Source organism: Callospermophilus lateralis, chromosome 4 (assembly GCF_048772815.1).
Source record: "Callospermophilus lateralis isolate mCalLat2 chromosome 4, mCalLat2.hap1, whole genome shotgun sequence".
NCBI lineage: Eukaryota > Metazoa > Chordata > Mammalia > Rodentia > Sciuridae > Callospermophilus > Callospermophilus lateralis.
Genome location: NC_135308.1, coordinates 152,891,247 through 152,904,065, shown reverse-complemented (window position 1 = coordinate 152,904,065; position 12,819 = coordinate 152,891,247). Strand labels below are relative to the sequence as shown.

The following is a 12,819-nucleotide window of genomic DNA, read 5'->3' as shown; positions in this document are numbered from 1 at the left end:
CAAAACCCTATTGTTCTAGTCCTAAAAAATAAAGCAAGGAAAAGAGCTAATAATTTTCCAGGATATTCTTCCACCAAGCAAACTAAACTAAATTAAACCAAATTAGCTAGTTCTTCCATCTTCTTTTAGACTTAAGAGCAAGCTTTTCATTGTGTTATTTTCCTAGCAATTTCGTTTTTATCTACCAATATATGAAAAAAAAATTTGAACAGTGGATAACATAACTGGGAAGAAAATATAACACCTAGAGTCAGGACTTCCAGCCCTAGCAATTAATATGCAATCCTCCAAGATCATTATTTATATTAAGTTTAATAACATTCTATGCCAAAACTATAAATTAAAAATGCCTGTAGTCATTTTCTGTATGGAATGAGGACAATCCAGGGGGTAGTTATTATTTCCAAGGCTTTTGGAAGTAAAGAAATAAAAATGTTTCATGATGTCATAATTTTCAAACTGTAAGAGAATTATGATTCAGAAAGACATTAAAAGACCCTATAACCATGTATTTATTAATATAGGAAGAGAGAGCTACCAGTTATAATACAATGGATAACCGGAGTTTAACAACACATCTCAAATGCTTCTTAAATTAAGCTGATCTTTTTGTATACAGGACATCAAAAATAAACAGTTTATGAAAAGATGTTCTTCCTTGTGAAATGGTCTTTAAAATGTGACAGGAAAATAAGCCTTACATGATAAAATTAAATTGTGTCTCAAGAAAAAAAAAGTTAAATTGTGTCTCCACTCACCAATATCTGTGCTTCTTAATTAAAAAGAACAAGTGTTTATCTTCTATTACTTTTAAAACATTTACCGAGTAGGTAAACAAGCTATAATTCTATAAATTTAATAAAATCAATCAAACTTTCATTCACTCGTATATTCTTTCCGTCCTTCATGTTTTAACTGTATACTTGCCTTCTGGTGGTTCATCACTAAGGTATGATGGGATTTCTTGATTTTTATCTGCTTGATTCATAGCTCCTAGAAAAACCATACAAACATTTCATTTTAAGATCAGACTACTACTATTCTCATGCTAAATTAAGACTTTATTTAGACAAATGCTCATCACAAGACTACTTCATTTTGTCTCTTTTCTATTTCAAATTGCAGTATTTAAGAAATACCTTAAATGACACCAGTGGACAAAATATATCTTATCTGAAACACTAACTAAAGAGTGGCAGTCATAGTATCAGCTTTCCTAGTATTGGTAATATGAGGCTTCAACTTGTGAAAATTACCAATTAAAAAGAGTTGGAAGGTGGGGGTTGAGGAAAAAAAGAAGCATATATCTTTTATACGATGACACCCTCAATCTGAATCAGTAAAAGATTTTGATGACTTTTTTGTTCTTGTTCTCAGAGCACTGATTAAAAAAAAAAAACTAACAATTCAAAATCTTTTATGAAAAAGCATATAATTTTAAAAACATAATTATTTAAAATAGTTAAGAGAACCTAGGAAACAAAAATAAACTATGTTGGGATGAAAAAAACATGATTAAAATTTATTTTCCCATTCTCCTTTACTTGCTTTTAAATTCACATGACTAAGTAAAGACCAAGACAGTCAAGATTTGTCTAAAAGTGTTTTTTATGACATACTGTCTTAGACACACACACATATACACAAAAACAAAAAACTCTGTTCTGTGATTCCAGTGTCTACTGTGACTTCTCAGCTCTACATCTTTAGAGCCTAAATCACTCTGTCTGTACATACACAACAGATATTTTAAAAGGACAAACAATGTACTTTAGTATTAATATATTAATTAATTTTAAAAATAGTGATTGAACTAGGCTAAGCAATGTTTTAGCACGAGGTATAGCAGTGATCAATAAAGACCAAATACCTGCCATCATGAAAAGTCACTCCAGTTGAGGAAGATAATATATCACCACTATACTGCTTGTCAACCAGTGTTAAATGCTATAGAGAAAAAAGGGTAGGATGGGGAAGAAAAGTGATCTTTTAAATAGGGTAAACTATGAAGGCAAAGGAGGTAAAGATATCAGATATTAGGTGAAGAGTCAAGGTAGAAGAAACAGCAAGAGGAAAGTATGGCAAGGACAACATCCAAGAAGCATAGGAGAGGAAGTCAAAGAGCTCCTAAGGATCACACAGGCCATAGCAGGGATTGATGCAGGTTGGCTTTTAAACTGAGGGAAATGGGAAGCCAGTAGAAGGGTTTGATCAGAGGAACAAGATGTTCTGATTTATATTCTTAAAAGTTCATACTGGCTGCTGTGGAAATAACAAACAATAGGAGAACAACCTATTAGAAGACTATTTCAATAATCTGGGCAAAAAAATGTTGGTGGCTTGGTGTGGTCCAAGCTGAGGTTGTTGGGAAGTACAGGATTTTCAAAGGTAATTGTAATTTCATGCAAATCATCTTGCTATGCCTTTAAAATCTAAATCCTATGTAAGAGGGAGCTTCACAGCACCCTAGAATCCAACAGCAAATGTGTGTGGGGGTGGGGTGGGGGGGGTTGTGTGTGTGTGTGTGTGTATTTTTTGCTGTAGTGAAAATCCTGACTCAGGCCACTTATCAATACCACCTAATCTTATCCTGGTCTGTTTTTTAATTCAGTACATATGTACTTTAAGTTTAAAATCACCCCATATGATTTTAAGATTAAAAAAAGAAAGCATGTGATCTTTTTCTAAAAAAGCCAAGAATAAATATCAGCTGTTGCATTACTAGAAGGGGTTCATGACTAATTTGCCTTAATTTTTAAAAACCCTCAAACTATAAAGTTACATGTATTTCTATTCATATTTGTATTTTCTTTGATTTATCATCATAGTTAAAATCATTAAAAATTATACACATAGTGGTTACAACTCTGGTTTCAGAAATTCTAAGTTTGAATCCCAACTTGATCATAAACTATATGGCATGGGAAAGTTAGATCATTAGATTCTTGATTTTTAAGACATTTAAAATAAAAAATGAAGATATTCTAGCCCTAACAAGATGAAAAATGCTATTTAACAAATTCTAAACATGCAGAAATTTCTGGCAGAATATGTGTGTTCTTCCTGTGAAACATTACTATGTTAGTTCACTTTCTTCCCTGCTGGGCTGTTAATTTCAAGAGGACGAACATCTTTAACTTGTTCACCATTGTAATCCCAGTATAATACACACAATACACACACACATACACAAATCCACAAGATCACCTGATTAATTGCTTATCTGATCAACAGAAGTTACAATACCCTATATACAAATATGGGGAAAATTATATGGACTCATATATTTTAACTAGAGTTTAAAAATAGGTAGGATTAGAATAGTAACTACATTTCAAAAGCACCTTTCTGATCCCTAGTCATAAATCCCTACTAACAGTCTTACCTTTTCTTACTGACACAAAATCCTTATAAAATTCTTTCTTTTTCTAAACTTTACCTATCTTATAACTAAAAAATGAAAAAGACTACCATTTAAAAATTAGAGCTACTTTATACTATAACAGCATAAAATATATGCAACGTAGTCTAAACAATACGAATTGCCTTCATCTTTCTGTGGGTAGGCAAGGAAGAGACTTGAATAAAGTTAACTGTCAGATGTATGCTTTAAGAAGCTAACTAAAGGGCCAGGGCTGTGACTTAGTGGTGGAGCGCTCGCCTAACATGTATGAGGCACTGGGATCGATCCCTGGCACCACATAAAAATAAAACAAATAAAATAAAGGTATTGTGTCCATCTACAACTAAAAAAATTATATAAAAGCAGCAGCTAGATAAAGCAAGAACAGATGGAAGGACAGAGAAATTAAACACAGTAAGTGGCTACTGTACTAGTACAGTCTCAACTGTTTTTCCTGTCTAAACAAACACTTGGACAAAAAACCTAGAAGTCACCCTTCATCTTTTTTTACATTCTCACCTGAAAATCAATTAATTATGTTAGGTAAATAAATCCAGAATATAACCACTTCCCACCACCTCTTCCTAACACCATTTTAGTCTAAACCATCTTAATCTTTTATGATATTACAAAATCTCTGAACTGGTCTCCAAGCTTTGCTCCCCCTTTAATTCAGCTATGCATTACTCTTAAACCCCCCCTGCTTCCTAGATTGCTCAAAATAAATCCAGAGTATTTAAACGTTGGCTTTTGAGGCCAGACACCTAATCCTTATTTCTACTCTGATATCTCCTACCATTCTACCTCTTGCTCGTTTTGCTCCAGTAAGACAAGAGTTCCTTATTTAGGCTCTTTCTCAAATCTACACATGGCTTGCTTCCTTCCTTCCTTCAGGTCCTTGTGAAAATATCTCCTATAAGACTTTCCCTGACCACCTTATAATAACCAAGCATCTCTCCTACTCTATCATTTTGAGTAACCCTGCTCTATATTCTTCATAGCTTTGTCAATAAATGTATCCTCTTTGTGTCTCTCCCAATTAGAGGTTAGTTCTGTGAGAATAAAGGCTTGGTTTTGTTCACTACTTCAACTCCAGATCCTTAAATACTTTTAAGTTTTATTGTGTGAAGCAGAATATAACTTGGGGCTATAGCTCGGTGGTAGAGCATTTGCCTAGCATGTGTAAGGCAATGGGTTCAATCCTCAGCACCACATAAAAATAAATAAGTAAGATAAAAGTATTGTGCTCCTCTACAACTAAAAAAAAAATTAAAAAGATGAAGAATCTAGGATGTTAAATTTCTAGTGTAAGCAATTACATAGACATAGATGGTGATGAAGACAGAAGATATTAGAAAAGAAACCACCATAGGAGAAGAGTTCTGAACAAGCTATATTTGAGATGCTTTCAAGGCATCCATAGCAGATGTTCAACAGGCAAATGGATTTAAGAGACCAGAGACTTAAGAAGTCTAAGTTAGAGCTGAGGTTCTTAGAGTGGTTTGAAGTGATAGCTGAAGCTGTGGTGTGTGGATGACATAAATGAGGAAAAGAGTCATAAGAAGTAGACTGATAACCTTAAACTGATCATGTTTCAAAGAGAACCCAAATGAACCTGCAAATGCACAGTCAAATGAGTACAGCTTTGTGGAAGGCAAGAGAGGAATTTTAAGCTTCCTAAAGACATATACATTGCAGACAAAAATAATTTATGAAGAGTGTATATTACAGGAAAATGCTAATATTATATTTAGAAGCTAGCATAAAAGGTATATTTCATATGACCTAATTATTTTAAAAATCCGTATGAAAAGACAGGAAAGAAGCATGCCAAGCTGTTAACAAAGACTGCAATTAAAGGATAGGAAAATGCCTACAAAGTATTTATAGTTTATTAGTACTATGTAGTAAACATATATATAGTATTTATAGCATATAGATTTACATACATTTATGGTGTATATGTAGTATTTATATACTTAGCATGCATATATAGTATTTATATATATAAATACTGCACACATTACCTTTTTTTTGGGGGGGCGGGGGGTACCAGGACTTGAACTCAGGGGCACTCAACTACTGGGCCACATGCCCAGCCATATTTTATTTACAGACAGAATTTCACTGAGTTGCTAAGCACCTCGCCTTGCTGAGGCTGGCTTTGAACTTGCAATCCTCCTGCCTCCGTTTACTAAGCCGCTGGGATTACAGGAGTGTGTCACCTGCCCAGCCACTATTTCTATATGTACACATACATGGATATGTATGTAGTTAGCATCTTTGTTTTGATTTTTAATGTTTTATATCAATAAGTATTATTTTTGTAATTAAAGAAAAAATATTTTTAAGTCTCAGAAATCAACAATGTTCATAAATAATATTTTAAAGTTCTAGTTATTTTAGGTTTTCATCTACAGATGAAGTTAGTCGCCTAAAAAATAATATTCTTAAATTATGTGATTCTTTAAGAAAATGACACTACTGTGTTTTGTTCAATTATGCTCTTGTTAAGAAAACCCTGACATGGCTTAGGTTGTGGCTCAGCGGTAGAGCGCTTGCCTAGCATGTGCAAGGCCCTGGGTTCGATCCTCAGCACCACATAAAAATAAATAAATAAAATAAAGGTATTGTGTCCAACTACAACTAAAAAAATAAATATTAAAAAAAAGAAAACCCTAACAAATAGCCTTATCCAAGCTATTACTATATTAACAGTCCAATATTGTTAAGGATATTACCCACTATATCACTTGATAGCTCTGACATGGAACTCTACATAAGAACTTCCTTAGAGGTAATTATTCAGAAAATTCCTCATTTCACCTAAATATTCAACATGTTTTCTTTGAAATCTGTGTATTTTCTTACTTAAAAGACACAAAGATATGTCATCTCCCTTCTCCCCTTGATTTTTAGGAAGCTTAGAGCTAAAATCCTAGCTCCACTAAGTAGGCTCCTGTGGTCTAGCTGTATCCTGTCTTCTGCTCCCCTATTCCTCCATAATCTCCAAGCACCCCTCTCTGGTTGCTATTTTCCCTGGTTTGCAAACTTATTCATATTTTTACCATTTTGTTAGTGCTCTTTTTTCTGTAAGCTGCTGCAGAGTACTTATGGAATAAGTTGGATAAAAACAAACCACTTATATCCACATTAATTTTAAGCATCACAAGAAAATATGCCTATCAACTTAGGGCCCAACCCTAGTTTAAGCTAGGGTTGTGCTTTTCAAATTTACGTTTTTATAAGTAGGTAAAGCTAGGGGCTCCAAGAAACCACAGGAAAAACATGATACATGCATTTTACTCCACAGTAATTTCAGTTTAAAAGAAAAAACATTTTTTGTAGTTGTAGATGGACAGCATGCATTTACTTTATTATTTTTTTCTTATTGCAGTGCTGAGGATCGAACCCAGGGCCTCACACATGCTAGGCAAGTGCTCTGCCACTGAGCTACAGCCCTAGCTCCTGGTTATTCTGTTTGTTTTTGGTTTTTTTAATACACAGTAAAAAGTAAAATTACTTGGGAATTTTCTTTTTCTTAAGATAAACAGGCTTTCAAATAATTTCATTATTATTTCAAATAATTTCATTATAAAGCACACTTTCAGATTTGCCAGCACTCCCCTGCCAGCCCAACAGAATTTCTACTCCCTTGATGTGTTCAGTCTGCCCTTGGATTAGGAGTATTTCTAATCTAAAATGCAGAAAATTAGATACTATTAAACAAACATTCACAGCTACATTTAAAATTATTAGCAAGTGCTGGGGTTGTAGCTCAGTGGTAGAGCACTTGCCGGGCATGTGTGAGGTTCGATCCTCAGCACCACATAAAAAATAAATGAATAAAAATAAAGGTATTATGTCCATCTACAACTGAAAAATAATTTAAGACCATTAAAATTATTACCAAGAATTATCAATAGGATTATCAATAAACAATAAAAATATATCAGGAGCCTTGCCAAGCCAAGCATAGGTCTAACTAGACAACAGAGAGACTTGGTATAAGAGGTCACATAGCCTGGTTTTTGTTTTTGTTTTAATGTCTGAGTTTCTTGTACATCACAGATCTTTTTTGGGGGGTGAGGGGTGAGGGTAGTGAGTGCCAAGGATTGAATCCAGAGTCACTCTACCACTGAGCTACCCCATCCCTTTTATGAGACAAGGTCTCACCAAGAGAGTGGCTCAAAACTTGTGATGCTCCAGTCTCAGTCTCCCAAGTCACTGGGATGACAGGGATGTGCCACCCCATCTGATCCTTCACTGGTCTTAGTAGCAAGTATGTGGCATTAAAATTCCTCCTGAACTTCTAGGATACTAAAAATTCCATAAAAGACACAGCTATTTGGGATTTTTCCTCTGCATTTCATATTGTATGATAAAACAGAATTCTTATAAAGGTATTTGCTAAAATCCTTAATTATCTATAATATCATTTGTACTTTTCATATATAAACTATGCCTAACCTCTACCCACGTATATGTGCCAAACTTTTAGAGCTGTTAACTCTTTATGGACAGCACCACTTTCTACTGAGAAAAAATATTTTTTATACAGTTGTGCCCCTTTATCCATTTGGGATATGTTGTAACACCCCAATGGATATCTGAAGCCACAGATAATAACAAACCCTATATATAATACATTTTTCTCCTATTTATACATACATTTCTATGATAAAGCTTAATTTATATTCTAGGAACATGAATAGATTAACAATAGTAAAATAATGTGTTATAAATACCTTAATAGAATACATAATAAATAAGTAAAATAATAAAATTATGTTAATATGCCATCTATTAAAATATCTTATTGTACTTTCACCTGTTCACTTAAAGGAAACACTTTCCAGCTTCTATTTAGCATATGTGAATTGCCAGCATTACTACTGTTGTGCTTTGAGCCATTATTAAGGAAAATAAAATATTACTTGAATACAAGCACTGTGATAATTAATGGGATAACCCTGAAGTCTATTAAGTGCTTAAAAGGTGGTAGCACATATGGCATGGATACAGTGAACAAATAGATGATTCATGTCCCAGGCAGGACGGAGTGGGACAGTGCATGATCCCAGCATACTACTCAGAACAGTGTGCAATTTTAAAATTTATGAATGTTTTATTTCTGGAATTTTCCATTTAATATTTTTGGACCATGGTTAACCACAGATAACACAGGTAAACTGGAGAAAGTAAAGCTCATGGATAAAAGGGTTTTACACATTACCCTTCTGCTTATTATCACCATTACAAGAAACCTGTTTTCTTATATTGGGAATTGTGAACACAAACATACCCCTAATCCCTTAAAAAAAAGAATCTGCCAATAAAATTTAAAAGTATACATGTGGAATAAGTACCAACTAACAGTAAAAGTATAAAAATGATGATTTCAAAATGTTACCCTTGCTAGTGCGATGGCCCAGGCCTGTAATCCCAGAGGCTCAGGAGGCTGAGGCAGGAGGATCCAGAGTTCAAAGACAGCATCAGCAAAAGTGAGGTGCTAAACAAGTCAGTAAGACCCTGTCTCTAAATAAAATACAAAATAGGGCTGGGGATGTGGCTCAGTGGTCGAGTGCCCCTGAGTTCAATTCCCAATACCCACCCCCCCCCCAAAAATGTTACCTTAAATGATACAATCAACAAAATCATTAAATTCTATATAAACCCTGCCCTAAACTTACTGAATCATTAATTCAACATGTATTTGAGCCCTCCTCCTATGTGGCAAGTATCCTGTTACACATTTAAAGCCTCAATTTGATTAAGTAAATACAGAAATTACTGTGAGCCAAAGTTTACAATCAAAATGAAATACATGCCCTGCCCGGCACTTACTAGTTTAGTGAACCATTCATTCAAGAAACAAAATGTATCTGCTCTCTAGAAGTCCATAATGCACCCAAGTTTATATTTAAAAAAAAAAAAAAAAAAAAAAAAACTTTCCTAAAGAAGGTATAATGACAGATTAACAGCCTTTAGATCTGGATAAAGATGTAACTGATTCTAAGGACATAAATCAATTCCATCTTTTGGTTCTAACACATGACAAACTATTACACTACCAACTAAAACTGATTATAAGTAGATTTTTAAGAAACTGAAATGTGAAAGACCTCTGACAGCGAATTCATTAGCAGTCACTTTAAGCAGGAAGAATAGATAATTTTTGTCCCATACAACAGTATCATAGATACCACAGCTGGCAAAAGTATTAAGCAAAGATTAATGACAGCACTATTCCCTAGAGGGTAATTTATTCCAATAATAGATATAAGTAAACAAATGCCCCTTGGAAAGCTTCTTTTAGTTTTTTAAAAGGAAAATAGATGAATCAATGTTTTGTGGGTTTCAGAAACATCTTGTAAATATAAACTTTTTGTTCATAATGAAAACAATATACAAATTTGTCTATGAGTACCACTCCTCTAACATGCCAAGGAAGTTAAATAACACTAACCTTTTGTGTAACGTTCAAACACAAAAATACAGTGCACAACAGTTTACCTTAGAAGTCACTTTCAAATGTTATTAAACAATAAGTGCTGATTTTCCTATATATAAAAAAAAGACTGTAAACAAATTATCTAAGTTCTTCTACATGTATGTATATAGAGAGGAACTCTGCCATATCCTACTCCCATGTTTTAGTTTCTCTGCCAAATAAATGCAAGGAGACTCATACACATATACCAGGTCATGTACATTAAACAGTTTAGTAGTTTTTAAACTTATTTAGTTAACCAACTATTCTGAACATTATGCTTACAGAGGTGGTCCCTACCCCTTAATCAACAATAAATAAGACCACAAGAAATGCATTCAGTCTAGCAAAAAAGAAAAAGTAATGTCAATAAAACTTTACAAGTGTACACACAGTGACATGTAACAACTGACAGTGCCAAAACAGCACTGTCCATTAAGTTTTGTCCTTAAATGAATCATTAAATAGAACTGCAATACTCTTGTCAAACAAGATAACTAACACATCATCATCTACTCCAAATTATATTCATCAATTCAACAGATATTTGCATCCCTAACTGTGTTGAACATTTAGTCGCTGAACAATACAAAGGCTCTACTCTTAAGGTGTTTATATATAAACCAGGCAGATTCCTCAGGAAGTAGGAAAAGAGCAAATACTGAATACATGAAACAAAGAAAGTAGATTTTCCTGAGTTAAAACACACACACACACACACACACACACACACACACCTGCATATTTGCCTAAAGTATTAAACTTTTCTAATGATGCTGTCTATAGAAACATTTTTCCTAGGTTTCTGGTATTTTTGTTATAACAATGACCTAAGCAACGAAAACTGGAAAAAGCAAAACAGGATGCATGCAGATTTATTAAAGTTACTTCTCCCTTTCTTTTTAAAAAGCAGGCATGGGAGCACACCCACGTACACGTTGGTCTGATTATCAGTATTCCTGGGCAGTCTTTAAGAGCGCCCATACCAGTGCAAGTTTTAAAGGTTAACAAGAATATATATAAATAATCACAGTACCTAAGGTATTTTCATTTGGAATTGGCACAGCATTCACAAGGACTCAATAAATCAAAAAAGAACCAACCTCTTCTCTAGGTGTTTCTAACACTTCCCGGCAGTCCCTTCTCCCATTGATCCCTCTAGGGCACTTAGCATTTTTTTTTTTCTTTAGCAGAGAGAGTGACGTGGCAGGAGAGGCAGAAAATGACCCTGGAGGCGCCCTGGCTAGGGCTAAACTCAGCACCTCCTTCCTTGCCTTCACTCTGTACACCCAGAACACCCCCGCTCCAGTAGGGTTCCAGAATTTCTGTGTAAAACGGGTTTAGGAGTGAAGCTGTGACTGGAAGTGTGAGCCTGGGGGCTAATCTTAAAGCTGGGCGTGCATGGCAGGGACAGTTGACGGGGGTCAACAGGGACAGCACTGATGGGTGCTCCAGAGTACCCCAGGTCCTCCTCGGCGCCGCCAGCGCCCCTCTCCATTCCCACACTTGGAGGTTCAGGTTAGGCGAGGCTACGCGGGGGAGTGGAGCCTCCCACCTGGGAAGAGCACTGGGAAGGTCCAAGTACAAGAAGCCAAGCCCTATGAACTTGAACCCAAGAGGGTCGTTTATCAACAGGTCGGGAGGAAGCGGGGCGAGGGCGCACAGCACACAGACCCTCAGCCGCGTTCCTCTCCAGGCTGCGGTCGCCCCCGCCCCCACCCTGACACCCAGGACGTTACGAAGTCGGGGGGAGTCCCCAACCTCCAACCGCGGCCCGGGAGTCAGAAATACAAAAGCCGAGGAACCCCGCCAGGGAACCTCCACCAGCCCCCAACTTCGTCCCGCCCCTCCCCCTTCCCCCTCAGTCACCCCGAAAAGCCCGGCTCGGGGAGGCCCGGCCCGGAGGCAGGAGGAGGTGTAGGGGAGCTCACGGAAGAAGGGAGAGCGAGGAGGGCAGGAAGCCGGGCGGCGCCCCCCGCCCCACAGCCGACTTACCGCCGGGGTCGGGGCCGGCGCCGGCGCCTGGGGCTGGAGCCGGGCGGAGGGAGCGGGAGGCAGCGGGGAGGGCTGAGGTGGCCTGGGCGGTAGCGGCGCCGGACACAGCCCTGGGCAGCTGCGGGCTCCGGAGGCTCCCCTCAAGCTGAGGAGCCTGAAGCCTCGGTCGGCGGCGGCGGCCTCTGGCTGCGGACGTGGCGCCCGACGCGACCCGCCCACTCCGCAGCCTCCTCAGCTCCCGCCTCCTCCCGCGGCTCCGGCTCCGACACGCACGCGCGCACGCGCACCCGCGGCCCCCTCCCGCGCCCACCCGTTTCTCTAACTGCCGCCCTCCCAGCAGCCCCCAGCCAGTCACTTCTCGACGTGCGCAGGCGCGGTGCCACGGTGCTGCTCCCGCCCTTCGCCCCCGGGTGCCTCCGCGGGAACCCCCGCAGGACTGCGCGCGCCTCATCCTGGGGTCTCCCCGCCCCCTTTCCCCCACCGTCCAATCAGGTCGGGCGAGGGGCGCGAAACCCGGAGACGCGCGGACCACGGCCTTCCGGCCCGAGCTCCATCCCTGGCGGCCCCCAGAAGTCTCCGTTGCGCCACCGAGTAACGGTCGTCGGAATAGAACCCTCGCCCCAGGGAAGGCAAGACGGTCGCCAGTTTCTCCGGTTCTTCTTCGCCCGGGGGCCTCAGCCTTCTTTCTTAAGCTGCTGCCCTCGGGGGAGTGACTAGCTGGGCCTACTCAGCCGTCCACGTCGGGGCTCGCCTTTGTGACCAAGCGATGGGGTGTGGAGAGACCTGGCTTGTTTGTGTTTCGAGGTTTCCTTTACTCTTTCCTGCCCTCGAAGTGCCTGGGAGTACCGACCTGCCAGCTTCGTCCTCGCTGCCCAGCGCTCACTTAGTGCAAGGCCAGGCGCTTGCCAGACGCTGGGAGAGGGTGAGT

General features: G+C 38.5%; 1 protein-coding gene across 4 annotated transcripts in view; it reads right to left on the bottom strand.

Annotated features, from left to right (window-relative positions):
- The window catches only part of Tmem263 (transmembrane protein 263), a 20,998-nt gene extending 8,179 nt beyond the window's left edge, over positions 1 to 12,819 (bottom strand). The window contains exons 1-2 of one of the 4 annotated variants that reach the window (XM_076855073.2): positions 12,742 to 12,819; positions 928 to 993 (exon numbers count right to left, since the gene is read on the bottom strand). In XM_076855073.2, the coding sequence (XP_076711188.1) occupies positions 928 to 988 (61 nt within the window). In that variant the 5' untranslated portion in view covers positions 989 to 993; positions 12,742 to 12,819. Of the gene's footprint in view, positions 1 to 927; positions 994 to 1,870; positions 1,951 to 8,816; positions 8,972 to 11,891; positions 12,248 to 12,741 lie in introns of those variants that run through there. The other 3 variants (XM_076855074.2, XM_076855072.2, XM_076855071.2) reach the window with 3 other exon arrangements.